Below are 18922 nucleotides of genomic sequence, written 5' to 3' on the forward strand. Positions count from 1 at the left end.
GTACACCGGTACTGTGATCTTCCTTCTTGCTGTGGACTTTAAAAACTGTATGGAGGTATGAGGTAGGACTCTGAATTGGTCACAGCTCATGAGTTTTCAGCAGTAAAGTAGTTTGCTTATATCAAAGTGGGATCAGAAACTCTACCCTGGCTTTCAGGCAGTGAAGAGTTCAAGAGCTGGGGTACTTGATCACCCACTGGGGATACCGGGAAGGTTTCAAGACAGATCTATCCTTCTAAGAGGCCCTCTGGGGAAGGACACAGGGACAATTGACTTGTGCAAGTGGGAGCCTTGGCTGGAGACTTGGACTTGCTTGGTTTATGAAGCAGGCTGAGACGTCTGCATAGCCTAATCATAGCAAGCAACATGGCCTTCCTAGATCCACCCAGAAGACAAGCTGAGTTAGGCTGATGTAAAACAGTTTTACTCTAACTTGGGGTTGCAGGGAGGCCAGAAGTTGGAGATTGGAGAGCAGGTTGGGGAAGGCTGGCAAGAAAGATGGGTTGATTCTTGAGTGTCTTACTGGCTTCTACCCTGAGAACAAACAGTACTAACTGTTACATGTCTTGAGATCATGTCTTCCTTTTTCTAGTTTGGGCTCTGGGATGCATAAGAATGCAGTATTGGCAGAAGTCACATGGAAACCATGTTTAAAAATGGCATTGTCCAGTCTTGTCTCTTACAAAGTATTCTATAGACCTTCATGATACCGTGTGTGTGTGTGTGTGTGTGTGTGTGTGTGTGTGTGTGTGTGTGTGTGCATGTGGGTATGGGCACAGAGTGCCTGTCTTCCATAGTCAGGTTTTGTCCTATTTCTTAGATTTTTTTTCCCCCAAGATTTATCTGTGTTGTACTTTCAAGATCTTTTTTTTTTTTTTCTGCAGCTTCTTTTATGGCAATCTCTTCAGATAAACCAATGAAATTGTGGAGGGGGTATCAGGTAAATTTATTAATGTTTTCATGACTTGGGGTAATATCTTTCTGTAATGAAGATGTCCACTCAGTTGGTCTATCTGGACACACATGAACTTTAAGTCAGCATTGGGCTTTTTTGTCTGTCTTGTGTGGCTAAGGACTTTGGAAGCTGCCCCTGGTTATTCATGAGGGACACAGATAGCCTTGTTTGTACATCACTGGTCCTCTTGGGTATGCTTTCTTGAGACTTATCACCTCTTGAGAGCCTAAAACAGCCTTCAATTCTGGACAACCAGAACCTGGCCCCAGCAGATCAACCAAGCCAGCAGAAAGCTGCCTCAGAAGTCAAAGAAAATGCAGTCATAGCCAAGAACACACATAGTGTGAGAGGAATGGCCAAGAGCCCAGTTGGCAATGTTAGAGCCTCAGGGACAGGAGGCTCCTCCTGAAAGCAGGGAGGGACAGTAGGGAAGGTGGCTGTGGAAGACTCAGGAATGGAGACACTCAACTGTTTCAAGAAAATGGAAAGGCTGGTTAGTTTTTGTTAACGTGACACAAACTAGAGTCACCTGAGAAGAGGGAATGGAGAGAGTGCTTCCAGCTTTCATCAGACTGGCCTACAGCCATGCCTGTGGGGTAGAGTTTTGATTAATGATTGGTGGAGGAGGGGCCAGTCCACAAGCTAAAGGATGGTGAAGAGCAAGCAAGTGGGGAGCATTCCTTTGTGGTCCCTGCCTCTGATCCTGGTTGGATTCCTGTCCTGACTTCCCTCAATAGATTGGGACGTGTAAATCAAATGAACCCTTTTGTTCCCCAAGCATCTTTTGGCCATACGTTTTTATCACAATAGAAAGCAAACTGGGCTGTACACTTAGAAGTCTAAGAATAGGGCCATCGAAAAGTCTTTGCCTAGTGAATGCACTGAGCAACCATCACTGAGAACAGATGAGAATACTAAGGATATCGAAAGTAGCTGAGATGAAACTGCCCATCGGGGAGTTCTGGTTTCTAGGAAGGAACAGAGGTGCACACACTGCTCCACTCAGAAATGCAGAGTGGGTAGAAGAGCCATTCAGAGGCTAGGTCTACTGGCCAGCTCCGAAAGTGGCATCCCTGAGGGGCGTTTGGATGTTCACCTGTGTTTGGTAGGTCAGAAGGATCTCTTGACTCACACTGTAAACATCACGCTCGTTCCCACCTTCCCGAGGGAGGTAACCCAGTTCCCACCTTCAACCTTTACTACAACTCTTCTGTCTACTTGCACCATGGCCCCTCGGGGCCTTCTCTGTGCTCCTTCTCACATATCATTTACATCTCATTGCCTCTCAGAGACTTCTCTGACTGCCTCTGCCAGAATGTCCACCGACAGATTGTACCTCATCCCTAAGATTCTTCTCTTGGCACTTAGCATGACCTAAAGCTACTGTGCTGGCTCATGCAATTACACCATTCCAGCTTCTTTTAAGATGGGGGGGTCTTCCTGAGTCTGCCGAGTACCATATCCTCCACTCCCAAGCCATTCAGCAGATAATATCCACAAACTATCCACAGGAACAAAAGGAAAATGGGGATTGTGAAGAGTACAAAGTAGGAGAAAACACACACACACACACACACACACACACACACACACATTCTAGTAATTGACATTATGTCCCCAAAATTCAAATATCAGACACCATTAAAATCTAAAGCCAAGCTTCAAAAGGCAGTGATCTACCAGGAAGGTGGTGCTCAGAGACACTGAGTGTATGAGCTGTGTATAGATGACTTCGAGCCCATGTATATGTATCTGTGCCTGCACGTGTGCATGTTCCGGCTCATGTGTAGGTATATGCACACATGTGACAGCATGAAAGTACCAGAGAAACTTGTATTTGAAAGGGCGTCCTTCCCATGGCTCTTAGAGTGTCACTCATGGTAGAAATTTCAAATCTGAGGGGTGGAGGTACTGAGCATCCTGGTGAGCATCCCAAGCAGAAGTCTGGGCAAGGAGGTCTAGTTGCTTGGGGACAGCTGTGGTGGTTTGAATGGTAAATTTTTCCAAAATAGCCTTGGACATTTAAATGCTTGGTTCCTAAGTCAATGATGAGCATGTTGGGAGGGATGGGAGGTATGGCCTTGCAGAAGGAAGTGTGTTAACTGGGGATGAGCTTGAGGTTCCTAGCAAGCCTGCTCTGTGCTTCTTGCCTCTGTCTCCTGTCCCTTTCCCCATGCTTTCGCAATGACATCCTGGCATCATAAGCCCAAGTAAACTCTTTATAAGTTACCTGGGCCATTGAGTCACAGCACTAGAGAGATAACTACCACAGGAGGGGGCGGATGAAGCTCTGGCTTTGAGAAGCAGTAGCCATCAAGTTTTCTTGTAAGAAGAGGAGCAACAGACCTCAGTGTGAGGGAGAGTAGAGGGAGGTTGTAGTGTCAACTACTGGCTAGAGGAGAGTTCTGGAGTCTTAATTTTTATAAAGAGCCAGCACAAGAGCCCTGAAGGCTCCAGGGATGAAAAAAGCACATGTTCAGAATGATCGGTAGCCTCGATCAGAACAGTGTTTAACTGTTCAGAGGCTGGCTCATCCTCTAGGCATTCATTCAGGTATGGGCTCTGGGTCTGTCTATGGTGTGGTTTCTTCTGCCTTCTCTCTCTCTATCCCGCCCCCTCCCCCTCCCCCTCTCATATTGCTCAAACTCATACCTTTAGGAGAGGGAGATGAAATGAGAATAATGGATCCTAATGTTATAATCAAACAGCTGCCTTAGATAGCAGCTAGTTGGATGAGCAAGCCATTGACCAGCTGGGACTTCAAAGGCATCTTTGGTGGAGAGCCGGGGTGAACAGATCCAAAGCCAGGTTAAAGAGTATTCAGGTACAGACACCTTAGGCTCCTTGCTTTCTCTGAAGCTGCTGGTCCAGGTGTGAAGGGAGCATGCAGAGCTATAAACTGATTTGTCACCCTCTGAATTGACGTCTCTCGGCTGCAGGCTAAGCACCAGGAATAAAGGACAATCTGTAGCCCAAGAGTAATGGAAAGTGGCTCAAAATACTCCTAAAACCAAGAAGGGGGGGGGAACCCATAATCAGGCACAGGGGGCCCTCTTAAACCCGCCACCGATTTCTCAGAGGAATACAGAGTTTGAACTTCTTTGCATTTTTAAAGCTAGAAATAGGTAGCACCAGCTGAAGAAAGCAAGCACATTCTAGTAATTTACTTGAAACGTACAGTTCTTAAAAGTTCAAATTGGGTGTTATTAAAATGTAAAGCTAGACTCTGACCCACTGGAGGATCATCCTCTCTCTGTAGGTGATTTGCTTGGATTTGTTATGGGCCAGAGGAGAAAATATGTCAGTTTGCCTAAAAATATGTTGGCGTAAACTTCAGTGTTCTTTTTGTTTGGATATATATGACTAATCATTTCTGGTAATTAAAATATGAGCCAATTGTTCAGTCTTGTAATGAATGTAATCACCCATATTTAATAATGTCTATACTGTATATATTATGCCGAGGTATAGCACTGTGCATAAATTCTGCCACTGTTGGTTTATTTGAGACTATTTCTTGAACACCATCTAGGTCCTCACAGGATATCTATGGACTTTGAGAGAAAAAGATAAAGCTCTCCATGACCAGTTCCTTTTTTTCTTGGAAGCATGATCTGATGGCGTTCATGTATGTGACATGATCCCCACTTGTAGGGAATTTGAAGGTTTGGGATCATAACTGTTGGTACTGAAGTTAAAAGACCAGGAGATAAAAGGAGGAGCTAATGGCGAGGAGAGGGGCAAGCTATTCAGGGAATGGTAAGGCTGTACCGCCAACCAGGAAATGAGATGTCTTATCCAGAACGCAGAGGGACACAAGGAAAGGACGGGTTAAAACCGTGGGTTTCACAGCTGCCAGGTTGCATGCATCGTGCAGTCAGCACCAGAAGCGATGGTAGCCTCTGCTCTACACGTCTTCTACTTGACATGAGTAGCCATCTTGACTTGTTTCCATCCCAACACAGCTACCCCTGAATGACCCGGCAAGATCTTCCCAGCATAATAGATAGAAATAGATAGAGAAGACCACTGCAGTGGGATGTAGAGTTTCATGGCCAGATTTTGGGACCAGAAATTGTCAGACTCTTGGTCATTTTCTCAAAAATTCCTGCATTTAGGACTGACAAACATCACTTCTGCCCTGACCTTGTAGCCCACATTTTTTTCTGACCCAAATCAGAAAGGACAACCTGGTCTCTCTGCACCTCTAGACCTATTCTCACAGTGGACCTGGTCCTCCAGAACCAATTCTGCTCCCCCCACCAACTTTAGTTGCACCAAAAAGGAATAACAGAAAGGATCCTGGAGGACAGAATCTCTCTCAAGAACATATTAAAAATCCAGTAATAATCCAGCCCTGAGAAGTAGACAAAACAAAGTTTGTAGACATCAGAACTCACATTGATTTAAGAAATTATTCATATCCAAGGTTATAAAATCGCCTCACTTTAAATAATTCAGTAAGACAACAGCCACTCAGTGGTGATCCCTGGGATGCCCTAAAGGATCCAGGAAACAATGTCATGAACAAAAGTATAGATTTTTGAATAAAAAGAAAAATCTTAATCCAACCATACAGACAACGTGACATCAGAAAGGCCAACCTTTCAATAATTTAAAGGCTTGCAAAAGTAGGGCACTCATCCTACCTGGAAGCACCTCTATTCCCTGAATCGTACTTGAAGAGGACGCAGTGCCATGCTCTCTTCTAGGAGAGCAGAGAGCACTTAGGGGGGTATCAAGAGGAGGTGGGTTCTTTGAAAGAAAGAAGTCCTCAACAACATGTATGGGACTTCATACCTTCACTCCAGGGACTCTAACAACTATCTGGATGCAGGCTGCTACCCAGAGCGTCTGGGTAGTGTCTGTCTCTCCTCTTTGCTTCTCTGCATTTTGCAGTGTTCTTGTGTACAAACCCAGCACTGTGGCACAGCATGGTGCCCACTTATAGTTGCCAGTGAGGCTAAACAAGGTGCCTGCCTAGTGGCTCAACTCCCCCCCGCTGTTGTTCTTGTTCGCCTCTAGGATGTGCAAGGTCCAAAGGTCATTAAGTTTATCACATCTTATCTGTATTCGCCTTTTAAATAAACACCAGGAATAGCAAAATACATGAAATGCAACACACACACACACACACCCCAAAATAGCATCTCATCCTCTCCCCTGCAGAGGTAGACAGAGTAAAAAAAGAAATGAATGAAGCTCTGACTCTTGACTCTTCGTTGCATCTGCCATGACTCTTTGGAGTTTACTTGCTAGATAGATACTTCTTATTTTATTTATTTTAGGCCTTTATTAGGGCCTTATTTCAGCTTTCTCCTCTGTCCTAAGACCCAAAGCAGTGGTCATAATTGAAAAGGGAAGGTACATTAAAAAAACAAAAAACAAAAAACAAAACAAAACAAAAAAAACCGTGCCAGTGTGGGGCTCAGGAAATGAGCTACAATGCTGGATGTGGCTGCTTGCATTGCCCATGAAGGGACGGTTAGGGCGCATCTTTTATAGGTGGGAGGAAGGCAAGAAAGGATTTTCCTCGGGGTGTGTTTCCTTTGATCCTGAGTTTCCTGGGCTCTACTTGGACAATCACCTACCTGGAAGGGATGCCCTCAGTACTAGGGTGGGGGATGGCTGAGTGTGTGTCTCAAGGTACCCCAGTGCTGGAAAAGTGGTTTTCCAGAGCACTGATGCTGGGATGTGCTAGGGTCACAGGAAGTGAGGACCCAATGGGAGGTCAGTAGGTCATGGGATACCTCCCTTGGCAAGGTTCGAGGTGGTTCGGTATTAATTCTTCTCTTAACGGCTAGCTGTTGTGAGCTTTCTTTCTCATTAAGAGGCTTCTGGTCTCACTGTATGGTCTTTTTTTTGTACAGATATAACCCCTCCCCAAAGATGCCATTTACTATGAGACCCTCACTATAGTTAATTGATGGCAGCACCATACACCAACCCTCTAGAACTATGAGCTAAATAAACCTTCTTTCTTTACCAAGTACTCAGCCTAGGGAAATTTGTTATTGTAATGGCAAATTGACAACACAGTTTCCCTACTAACCTTAGGAAGATGGCCATTTCCACTTCCCATCATTTAGAATGTTTGCACTTAGAACTAGCTCACTTTATTAGGAGGATGCTTGGGCCACCTTCCGAGGGGAAGTTGGCTGGTAGAGACTTGGGAGTTGAGTTATCTATCTTGAAGCAGATCCCCACAGCTATTGCTTGCTTTCCCTCCCTAAACCCTGACCAGATCTCAGATTCATGAGTAAAGTAAGTGGCTATTGCTTTGTTCTGCAGCAGTCAGTAAGCGGAGCGCCCACGCAACCCGAGGGCCGAGAGAGCGTTCACAGTGTAGACGGGTCCACCCTGCCCCCTCACCTGGCCGGTGGGCCTTTGGGACCGCCATGTTCATCACCCGTCCTCCATCCTGAGGTTTGGGGGGGGACGCTGTGAACCTGCAGATCCCCGATTCTGAAGGTGTGCTGGAGGTCAGACTGTCCGTGTACTCATTTGTCCCTGCCGTCAGCTGCTCGGAGGACGTGTCGGATATGAAGCACTCTGTGATGGTGAACTTGGCGTGTCTCAGCTGTTCTTCCATCTTGGCGTGTTCATAGGCCCTGGCCAGTTCTTCATAGGTAGAGGAGGCACTTTCTGTGGAGACCATGCTGCTCCTTGCTCGGTCTGTGCCGTGGGAGAGAGAACAGGGGGGTGGGGGTGAGTTAGTAGGTGGCTACTAAGTCTGAACCACCTGCATGACCTTTCCTGGTTTCCGGTTATAATGAGCAGATTCATAGGCTCTAGCAGAGGCTTGGCTGTGTCTGAGGACTCTTGTTCTGCCAGTCTGAGGCCAGCTGTATCAACAGTGCTCAGGGACTTTGCATCCACTCAGCTGCTGCAGTCAGATATCCCAGCCCTAGGCATTTTCGTAAACAAGCGAGGCCTTCCCCTTAAACAATTTGGCTCCGGCAGGGACAAAGCTGCAGAGCCCCTCCCTGTTCCCACCTGGAAACACATCTGCACTGCGGAGACTTTGTAACTGGCACGAACACCCAAGCTCTGCAGTTCAGCTCCAGGGGCCTCAACTTGAGGAAGATGTGATGGTTCTCAGAATAGAAGGCAAGAGGCTGGAGATGGCTGGGTCAGTAAGGTGCCTGTCACACAAGTGTGAGGACCTGAGTTTGCTCTCTAGTGTCCATGTAAGACTGTTTGATAGAGGCAGCAGGATCCCTGGGTCTTGCAGCTGAACCAGGTTAGCTGGATTAGTGAGTTCCAGGTTCAGCGAGAGACCCTGTCTCAAAAAATAAGATGAGGGCAATTGGGAAGGACAGTGTTGACCTCTGTTTTCCTTGTGTACATGTACATACACACATGCATGCTCACACACATGCATGCTCACACACATGCATGCTCACACACATGCATGCTCACACACATGCATGCTCACACACATGCATGCTCACACACATGCATGCTCACACTCACACACATGCATGCTCACACATGCATGCTCATACACACACACAAACACATGCATGCACACACACATGCATGCATGCTCCTACACATTCTCTCTCTCTCTCTCTCTCTCTCTCTCTCTCTCTCTCTCTCTCTCTAAGGTTGACTTTTTCACAAGGCAGAACAGTGTCTGGTTTCCAAGATACATTCTTTTTTGTTACCACTCTTGATGGGAACTAGAAAATAGGACAGAAACAGTACAAACAGGCCTGATAACAAGGCCATGTCAACCCAGCCCAAGACACCTCTGTATTTTACATCTACAGAAAAGGTTTGAAGTCACCTCATGGAACTCTGAGAACCTTCTAAGAGAAATAACAGACATAAAAATAAATTCCCCACAGCGAAACACTGCCTTTGGAGGCCTGTTTTTTGAAGTACATTGTGGAGAGAAAAAAAAAAAATGAAAATGAGTGCTAACATTTCCTATAGCCATTATATTTAGCTATGACTTCTCTTCAAAGTCTAGGGAAGTTCATACTGGAAGTAGTCTTGGTGGCTGACACTATCAATATGTTACCTTGTTTGTCTTATAATCAACATGGTTGATTGTCAAAAGGACTGACTCCCCCCAGGGGATGCTGTGCCCTTGTCATGGATGGAATATCAGGTTCAGGCTCCTAGGCCTGGGGGTGGGGGTGGGGGTGGGTCAGACGCCCTCAGATCACAATCAGCAGTTACTGCAATTGTGCGGGTGGGGATGTAAAAGTGTCTCCTTCTGTAGGGCAGCAACTAAAAGGAAAGAGAAGAGAGCATGGGTGGGAAAATCAAGATGCCTGCAAAAGAGGGATGCTTCAGTTCAGCCTTGCAGAGCTCTGCAAGGCCTTGCATACAGGGACGGCTGAATAGTTGGCCTGAGAAATGGCGGAGAAACCGGTGTCATCTGAAAGGAAGGTTTCAGAGTCTCTCCTCCTACTTAAGGAGCCTGGGAAACCCTACTGTGACCAAGGAAGAAGCATGCAGGGCCCACCTGTGTCTTGTGACGGGCTGACGCTGTAGCTATCACTCTCCTTGTCCACGGATCCTGTGGCCCTGGGTGTGGGCAGTCTCCAGTCCGTGGTGAGGGTGTGTGCGGAGATGGTAGGGTGAGGTCTGTTGAGTGTCCACTGGCTGGCGTACCGGTTTCTCGCTGTGGGTCCAGCCTTTGCATTCCTCCTGGTGGTGGGGTCTGCGAAGAGGGAGGGATCATGTGTGTCTGTGTTCAGGGGTCTAACACAGCAAGCAGCTGTCAGTCATCCTTGCTCCTTTCTGCCTCACTCAACCAAGCCTCTGGGAAGCCTCCCTTGGCTTTTCCCGGCGAAAGCCCTCTTAACCTTCTTTCCACGGCTTACTGAGTTCACCAGATATTTAAATATTTATAAAATTCCATCGGCAGATGAACGTCCCATTTGGGTTTGGAAGCTGTAGGTCAGAACCTTGTTTGTGATCATTAACGATTTCATAACCAGAAACATTTCACTTAAACTTTCTAAGTATTGACACCTCCCATAAGACACGAAGACTTCCGTACTGGTGGAGAGTGAATTACACCCTGCTCCTCACCCCCCACCACCACCATGTTTATGCCCCAGGGACATGGAATGGGATCTCATTTGGAAAAAACAGTCATTACATACATGCCAAGACGATGACCAGTGCCCTATAAAATAGACTTAGGAGGAGACTGCCCCCTGCAGGGAGGACAAGAATTGCATCTGAGGACGACCAATGACCAGAAGCTGAAGCCTCATGATGCTGACATCATTGTCTCTGGAAGGCCTGTTGTTTCATATTGACTTCGTCGGTTTAATCAGAGCTTTCTATGCAGTTATTTAAACCAAAGCCCCTGGAGACAGAAGATCACACCTTCCTTCTATCCTGACATGTCTCTCAATGAGTATCATGGGAACTTGGATGAGAAGGACTTGGATTATTTAATATCGACAACAAATACTTTAACGATTCCTGGGTAACGCGTGTCAACTATCTGCAAAAACATCAAGGCCATCCACATGTTTGCAGGCTGCTGTTGGGTGGTGGGGAGGGTTGTGTCTTTAAGTCTGGAACTAAAGGCAGGCGAGTAGGTCACAGTGCTCTCAACTGAGTTTCCCGTGAACCGAGAAAGGGGACATACTAGTGGCAACATGTGTTGGACCCCGGAATGGGCTAGTGTATTATCTTCCCTGGGAATTCTGGGGACCAGGGGAAGTGTTCTCCCTGGAGGTAGTTTTTCTGAGATTACACCTGAAAGTAGCCTAGGGTTCAGGAAGAGTCTTCCCCTCTTCTGAATTCTCTGTTCCTCGGGATGACGTGGTCTGGCCACCCTGTACTCAGTGCTGGTCTGGCTATCTCAACGGGGCAAACTGAGAGCCTGCTTTGGACATCACAACCTATGCTGCATTATATGAACTTGGGCAGAGGCAAGGGTCTGTCTTTAGAGCTGTCTATACGGCCTACAGTACAGCCTCGAGTCACTTCATGGATGAACAACGGCAGCTTAGGCATATCACAGCTCTTCTGCCTATGTGCTCAGGCACTGTCCCTTACTTGGTCAGATGTGGCCTGATTCTGGCTGTCTGGGTCTGTGGCTAGGTGTGCACATGGCCATGACTCGTCTATAATCCCTGATGGAGCATGAAATGCTGATGCTCAGCATCTGGGGGAAAAAAAAAGCCTTTCTTTGTAAGTGAAAGATTTTTCCCCTTTGCAGGTTTCTAGTTATCAGTCTTTGAACCAATCCATCATTCTGGGATTCAGGAGAGGAACATTAAAAAGATGGCCAAATCAATACATTTTAAGATTCTCTGGGTCATCAAAAGATCCAGTCCTGGTGATTTCAGCTGCATTGATTCTATTATTATTATTATTATTTTAGACATGCTTCATCTCTTGCAGAAACCCATAGAAGAAGGCTTTATTAGAAGAAGTTTTTGGCCTTGATGAGAATGCAAACGAGCTATGCCAGTGTGTCAGGGCCCTGCACACAACAAGGTGTGAACGATTATGCTTTTCCCAGGGAAGAGGAACATCCCAGAGACGTCTTCTACAGGATAGAAAAACAGTGTCATGGGTAGGAGTCTAAATGTCTTTTAATAAGTGGAGCTTAAATAAATACAGCTTGTTATTTAAATGCTAATGAGTCTTTTCTAGAAAATTACCTATCCCCTTACGTAAGTTTTGAGGAATCTCGTGTTTATTCTTTGGGTTTTTTTTTGCAGCCATTCTTGGAAAGGATTCTGGGTTTTCTGTTGGCCTGGATGGTTTTCTGGGGCTAGGTCAGGCTCAAAGTCCCTAACTGGTTTCTCAAGCATCTGGCATTCTTGCAATGTTTCCTGCCTTTGAAATATCCTCAGTGATGGGGTACAGGTCTTCCTTCCCACAAACCCCTTACCCCACTGAGATGTCCCTATTTGGAAAGTTTCTATTTAAAGCTAGAACTCTTTTCAAGTTAATTCTATCCATTATTCTTTTTTCTCCCCCCCCCCCCAGATGAGGATAGTGCTAGCAGTGGCCTGATAAATAGTGAAAATATAGGCCATGGCATTAGTTTTTCTGAGCCGCAGGCCATTATTCTGCTTTGTGCTACGTAGGTGTCCCAGCATTTGAATTGTGTCAGGATGTGGGAAGACAAGGATACTTGACACATTTATTTTGTTTTTTTAATAACCAGGTTTTAGTGATCATTATTTTGTATCTTAATTGAATGAGTTACGATAGCTTCCAAGACAGTGATGTAAATACGTGAATTCTGCTCAGTGGTATCTTTGCATAGCTGAGTAACTCATCTAGGGATTTTTCTGCCCCTTCGTGGAAGATCCTTTGCCAGACTCCCAAACCTCTAATATAAATGCAACTTGGTGATTAAGCAGCATGCTTGCTAAGCAGCCAATGAGCTAGAGGGCAAAGGGGTCTATAAATATCTCCTGGCCTCTCAACTCTGGGTCTAAATCTGCATTAAGTTTCTGTCCAGTGAATCAAATTATTTTAATTATCCTGAATTCAGGATTGGAGAGGATTGCATGGGTAATAGGTTGGTTACAAAGTATGTCATGTGTGTCATGCTTGCTGGATTAGTCATCTTTTAATCCTCTGCTATCTCGTCTCATGTCCTGTAGGTGAGGCTTCAGCTCTGCATGGGGAAGATTAGCAGTTTCTCATGCATAACAGTGGAGCTGACCAGTTACCTATTTAAATAGCAAATGTTTATCCTGGTCTTATGGTGCACTGGACCACTGGGTCACCTTGCCCACAGGAGCTATTTTTCCTTGTACTCTCTAGCACCATTCTGGGTGATACAATGCATATACATATACACACATATGTATACATGCATATTTGATTATATATTATGTATTTCAGTGTATATTGCAACACAATATATTTGGAATACTTCAATATATTACATGTAATATGAAATATATTCAAAGTTACAACATACCTTGGGTGTTTATTGGTGTAAGTTTTTTTTTTTTTTTTCATTATTTGGGTATAACCCACTCACATCTCTTTATTATTTTTAATCATTTCTAGATGACTTAAAACAATACAGTGGAAATGTTACTGAATCAATTATTGTACTGTTAGGGTGTGATATGCATGGGGGGGTTGAATCTACAGATGCAAATGCTGTAGACATGAGAAACCGTTACATACCTATGACACATGTGTATGTATGTACGCAAACACACTCACGCTTAACTCACCCAACTGTGTGTTACGTGAACTCCATTTCCCACATGTCCTTTATGTAGTAACGTCTATACTTGGAGGCCATGTACAGGGGCTAGGGCTTTCACATTGTGCTGCTTAGTTTTGTAGTTTGCTTACTCAAAGGCTATGTAATTCTACCTTCGTGACCTCCTTTGGATAGTTCCGTGTCCCTCATTTCTGAGACAGTGGTGGCAACATGGTCACCTCTAGCTTTGTGTGTTCTGAATTGGCAAAGTGCTCTGGGTATACAAGTCTGTGGAGCCTGAGCACATCCTGGGCTTATTTGGAGGATTTAACAAGTTGGCCAAGGGGGGGGGTGTTGATTTTGACCCATAAAAATCCTAAGAAGCAGACCTCTCAGAAGTCTTATGGGTGCAGATGACCAGGAATGTGCAGGCAGGGGCCAGGCTGAGAGCCCACCTGACCAGGTCACTTTCCGTGGCACAGTGGAAGGGTATGATGTTGCTCTACTCAGAGGTGGTACAGGGCTGAGCCTGGACAGGAGGCAGGCAGGAAAAAGACTTCCTTTTTCCTGGATGAGGCTCAGCTACATCCCCTGAGTTTCTTTTCATTCAAAGGTTGCAGCTTATGGGCTGGGGACTTCAGCATCTGGGGGAGTACATCTACGATCTGGGTCTACATCTGTCAGGGGACGCCTTGGAAGCTAGGAACTGTGGGCAGACACCAGTCTCCAGTGGTGCTTACAGTCTCAAAGACCCAGTGCAGAAGTGGCACCAACCTTTGTAGATAATCTTTAAGCAGGCTGGTTCCTGAGATCTTTCAGGGTCACACACCTAGGATGCTTGGGCTTAGGGATTTATTTTTGCAACAGGTGCAGCTGTCTGGGACTTAAGGGTTTTTTTTTTGTTGTTGTTTGTTTTGTTTTTGCTATAAAGTTGTGGGAACTAGGCAAGTCAGTCCAGCTCTTGCAACCTTGATCTTGTCTATGTGAGATAATTGAATTACAACATGTGACATTGACAATCTGTGTCCTTGGGCGATGTGAGGACCACGTGCCAGCAGGAGCATTTTGTAATCATTTGACTCTCAACATCCACTGGTCCTAAACGCAAGGACCCAGCCAACAACACATTACATATATCTAGAAAACAAAATGTATCCATCTTGAACGTGTAGAGAAGTCTTGTCCCCATTCTCCTACTAGGATGGGATAGCAACTATTCACATAAAGTATATGGCATACCAGGCATTATAAGGAATCTGAAGATTAAAGTACACATGAAGATGAGTACATGATTATACAGAAACACTGGACCGTTGTGTTAGTTATTGTTTTGTTAACACAAGCTAGAGTCATATAGGAAGAGGGAACCTCAACTGAGGAAATGTCTTCATTAGAATGACTTGTAGAAGGGTTTATGGGCCATTTTCTTAGTGATTGATGGGGGGAGGGACAGCTCATTGTGGTTGGTGCCACACTTGGGCAGGTGGTCTTGGGTTGTATAAGAAAGCAGGCTGAGCAAACCATGGAGAGCAAGCCAGTAAGTAGTACTCTACATGACCTCTACATCAGCTCCTGCCTCGGGGTTCCTAGAATGTTTGAGTTCCTTCCCTGATTCCCTCAGTGACGGACTATAGTCAGGGATGTGTAAGCTAGCATACACATTTTCTTCCCCAAATTGGTATTGGTCATGATGCTTATGACAGCAACAGAGAGCAAACTAAGAGCCATTTTACAAAAGGCACTCTGAGCAGCCATGTTTTTTTTTTAGCAACTTGGAGGCCCTGGGACCCATAGATATGAAGGAAGGATGATATTTAATGGATGCTTAGTAAATGCTCTGTGCACAAATTTATAATGAATGAAAGAATGAATGAAGAGTAACTTTCAGGTAAATATGATATCCAACCCCTAAGAGGTCATCACACCTGCACACTTGTTAGTTTTCTCAGCAGATGATCTGTAGGTACCTTTCCCTCAGTATAGGGAGGAAAGGATGTGCATTTTCCAGGAGGTGAGGGCATGCACACCTGCTGGATGGAAATCTCTAGAGATGGATGAAGAAGAGGTCATCCATGCAGGAGGAAGGAAGTAAGCTGAGGAGAAGACATGGCCAAAGGACATGTATTCACACACTAAGAGCAATGAATGGCAAGTGTTTACACTCCCCATCTATACAATAAAAATTTGACATGACTGGCAAGCTAATAAAATACACACACACACACACACACACACACACACACACACACACACACTGCAATGCAATTAATCATGCTTATGCACAACACAGCTTTTGAATGGTCTGGTAATAAATAAAGGCTCTTGCAGTGGCAACATGACCCAAACATAGAGGACAGAAGAATGTTACCTTTTGTAGTTGAGACCCTGGGGAATATAGTTGGATCATAGAAACCTAGGCATCCATCAGGATACCTAAGCCTAAAGATGCTCAAGAAAAAAAAAAAAATGACACAGTGTTTGCATTGAACTTGTGTGTGTCCTCCCACACACTTCAAACCACAGGTTGCTAATAGTATCTAATTTAATGCAAATGCTGTAGGGCTCTGTTCGTTGCCTGCCTGAGGGAACTGTAATCAGGAAGCCTCAGAAGGGTTCTGATCTGTGTGCAGCTGCATCTGCAGAGACAGAACCCCTGGAATGAATCTCTGCAAACACACAGGCTGTAATGAACTGAGCTTATGCCACAGGACCACCAGGCTGTGTGGACACAGATGTGACACCTGGTCAGAGGTGATGGCAAGCTCCAGGGAGCAAGAGCGAGAGGAGGACTGGGTTTCAGAGGGTTCCTGGGCTTCAAGCTTCTGACGCTGCACCCACTGTCTCAATTAAAAACAAAACAAAACAAAGAGCATGAACGACTGTTGTTCTCTCATATTTATAGTTTTGAAAAAATAGTTAATGAGAAAATTAAAAGATTCCAAACATCTTCAATAGAGCTTTTTGTTTTGTTTTGGTGATGGTGCTGAACAATTCTTAGGACAGGAGGAGGGTGATGCATGCATTTGCATAGCTTTGCTCACTGTTGTAGGTATGGCTTAATGAGATTCACTGTAAAGGAAAGAAACATGTTCGCAAGTTGTAGTGTTTCCAGGTGACAGCCAGGCTGGATCCTGGGAGAAGATCATAACGAAACCCAAATGTATGCCCTGGCTTGGACAGCTGTTTCTGTCACTCTCTGGCAGCCCTCCATCATTGCAGGGCTGTATCTATCCCAGCACTCACGAGAGTCTGGGGTTCTTGTTGTCTCCTTCTGATGGCCAGCTCCAGCTCTCCATCTAATGGCCTTGGTACCCTGTGCCCTGGGTTTATGCCTCCTTGTGGAAGTTTCCCCAGAGGACCCAGGTCTGGGAAGCTCCCTCCCATGCTCCCTGCACCAGATTTCCTTGACTCTGCATCTCTTTATCTGTCTTTTCTTCATCTAGCTAGCATTTACAGAGGAAGAAAACATATTCCTTGTTTAATGTCTGCATTCCCCACTAGGACGAAAGCACACATCTATCTTCATTTTATTTGCATTTCCGCCACTGAGTATGAGCCATCTATGCAAGGAGAAACCCGAACAAACATTTCTAAGTGTTGAATGAATGAATTCTTCAATTTCCCCAGTGATGGCTTAACAACTTCATAGCTATGAGACATGCAGCACATCCCTCCCAGGATGCCTGACTGCTTGCTGGAGTACTTGTGTCTGCACATGATGCTAATTCATCTCTGCTGATACTTTGCAAATGCCATTAAAAACCATTTCCCGTTATCCCAGGGGCTCACTCTTCATGCAATTGGAAGTTTCTGGTACATTCCTGTCACTGCCTCTTCTGTGTTAACTACTTGTAAAGGCCGCTGTGCATGTCTTTGCTCTTGTACTATTCCAAGGAAAGCATAATTCTGTGTTGCTTTTTACCTGGCAGATGGGACCCATAGTGTTGTGATCAAGGCAGGCAATGGATGTTTTCTCCCAGATGTGTCTCCCAGATGACTTAAGAGCAAAGAGTAGCCTAGAAATCTCAGAGGAAATTTCTCTGAAGAGGATGAAGCTAGACTGTGGTTGGAGAGAGAGAGTTCAAAGGCTTTGAAGCATTTTAGTAACAAGGCTTTCTAAGCTTGTAGACAAAGGCTCAGCTGTTGTGCTCAAAGGCTACTTTGTATCTTCAGAACAACTTCCCAAGAAGGAAGGAAGCATGCTTCTCACAGGGCACAAACCAAGCATGACTTCAACATGGCCGAAGCCATTCCACAGCCATTCTTTCAGATGATTCTCAGCCTCTGTTCAGTGTCTTCCTGAGTCTGACAAACTGGCTTGGGAAGTGATCAGTCACGTCATGAAGCTCACTGCATGGCACAAGCTAGAATTTTGCAAACCACGGCTTTCAGCAATACGCCATGGATTTTCTCATGATACTATACTAGCCTAGAAAGGTGACCTTTTGCAAAGAGAGTGATTAGGGACTTAAAAGCTAGACAGCGGAAGCTTCCAGAACAACAGCAGTCAGCATGTCAATTTCTCGCCCTTTGAGAGGATTTAAGAATAGTTTCGATTATGAAGGAAACTAGGTGCACATTTAGGAGGCTCAACTTCTTTGCGCTCATTAATTACCATCTATTACGGATGTAAATATGAATAATCTCTAGATTAACCAGAGCCATCATTTCTCTCTGTGTGTTTAGGAGACAAATGTAAGCTATGAGGTCAGGCATGTTTGCAGTGGCTTCCTGACTTCCCCACTCCATGTGTGCCCTGGGGCTGTCTGTCTGTCTGTCTGAAGCTCCATTTTCTAAGACCGAAACAAGGGCTCTGCCGTCAACTTTATGAGTAGGGGACCTTGAGAGGTTACTGTAGATGACACATGAGGGTTTTTTTTTTTTTTCTTCCTCTCCCCAAATGGGACACTGACTAAAGTAAATCACTAAAGTAAATCACCCTTCTTTCTTCCCACGCTGGATAAAACCCAAAGGGTCTGATTTCACCTGAAGTTCCTAGCAATCCCCACAACAAACCAAGACTAATGCTTGTTGGTTTGAGTTGACACGGAACCTCTCTATGCCCCAGCTGAAAGCCTATTACTTAGGCGTGCAACTGAGAAGCCCCAGAGTTTCGTTAGCTAGGGACACGAATAAAGCCAGCACTGGTAACACCCACACATTCCAAGTGCTGTTGACCACTCACTCGTTCCTGGCCGGGCATCTGAAACATCCACGAGGGGCCCCGTGGCCTGGGACACTGATTGATAATGCACCGTGTGGGTCACCGTCAGTGACTTCTGTTTAGCTGCCTCCCCGAAGTCGGCATCAGTCAGCAGGACCGTGGACCGGTCATCTGAAAGAGGGGAACGCACAGGAAAGCCAAGTATGTTAGTTAGACAAGGGCAGGGACACAGGCCGGTACTGCAGCAGCTGTGTCAGTGTTAGAGAGTCTCTCACACACACATAATGGCAGCTACGCGCCTCTCTCTCTCTTCGGACTCAGCTTTTTATGAAGCCAACGCCACTTGGTGCAGCTGATTCCTGGCACACCTCAGGTTTATGTGCACATAGTGTGCAATGTCTGTGCTCCCGGTGATTGGGCTGCCCTGGGGGTTGGGGGGTGGGGGAGGGCAGGCCCCTTTGGCTGCTGGGATACTGTGCAGTCCTCCGCACTGGGGTTGGCTACCACACTGATCCTCAGCCAGTGTTGGGAAGACAAAGGGAGAGAAGGGCTATCCTGAAGAAATTGATGGTTGCTCTCCTCTCCTTTAAAGGGATGAGTCCCGGTTCTTTCTTCTTGCTATGTCTGAGCACGCCGTGAC

At 45.6% G+C, this 18922-nt stretch overlaps 1 protein-coding gene across 1 annotated transcript in view; it reads right to left on the reverse strand.

The window, feature by feature from the left end:
- Dscam (DS cell adhesion molecule) overlaps window positions 1–18922 on the reverse strand; it is a gene marked incomplete at its 5' end in the record, with an annotated part of 506420 nt that overhangs the window by 7205 nt on the left and 480293 nt on the right. Inside the window, 3 exons of the mRNA XM_051191959.1 lie at window positions 7328–7630; window positions 9435–9632; window positions 18304–18453. Of these exons, the coding sequence (XP_051047916.1) occupies window positions 7328–7630; window positions 9435–9632; window positions 18304–18453 (651 nt within the window). The remainder of the gene's footprint in view (window positions 1–7327; window positions 7631–9434; window positions 9633–18303; window positions 18454–18922) is intronic.

This window comes from Phodopus roborovskii, unplaced genomic scaffold (genome assembly GCF_943737965.1).
Source record: "Phodopus roborovskii unplaced genomic scaffold, PHOROB, whole genome shotgun sequence".
NCBI classification, from domain to species: Eukaryota; Metazoa; Chordata; class Mammalia; order Rodentia; family Cricetidae; genus Phodopus; species Phodopus roborovskii.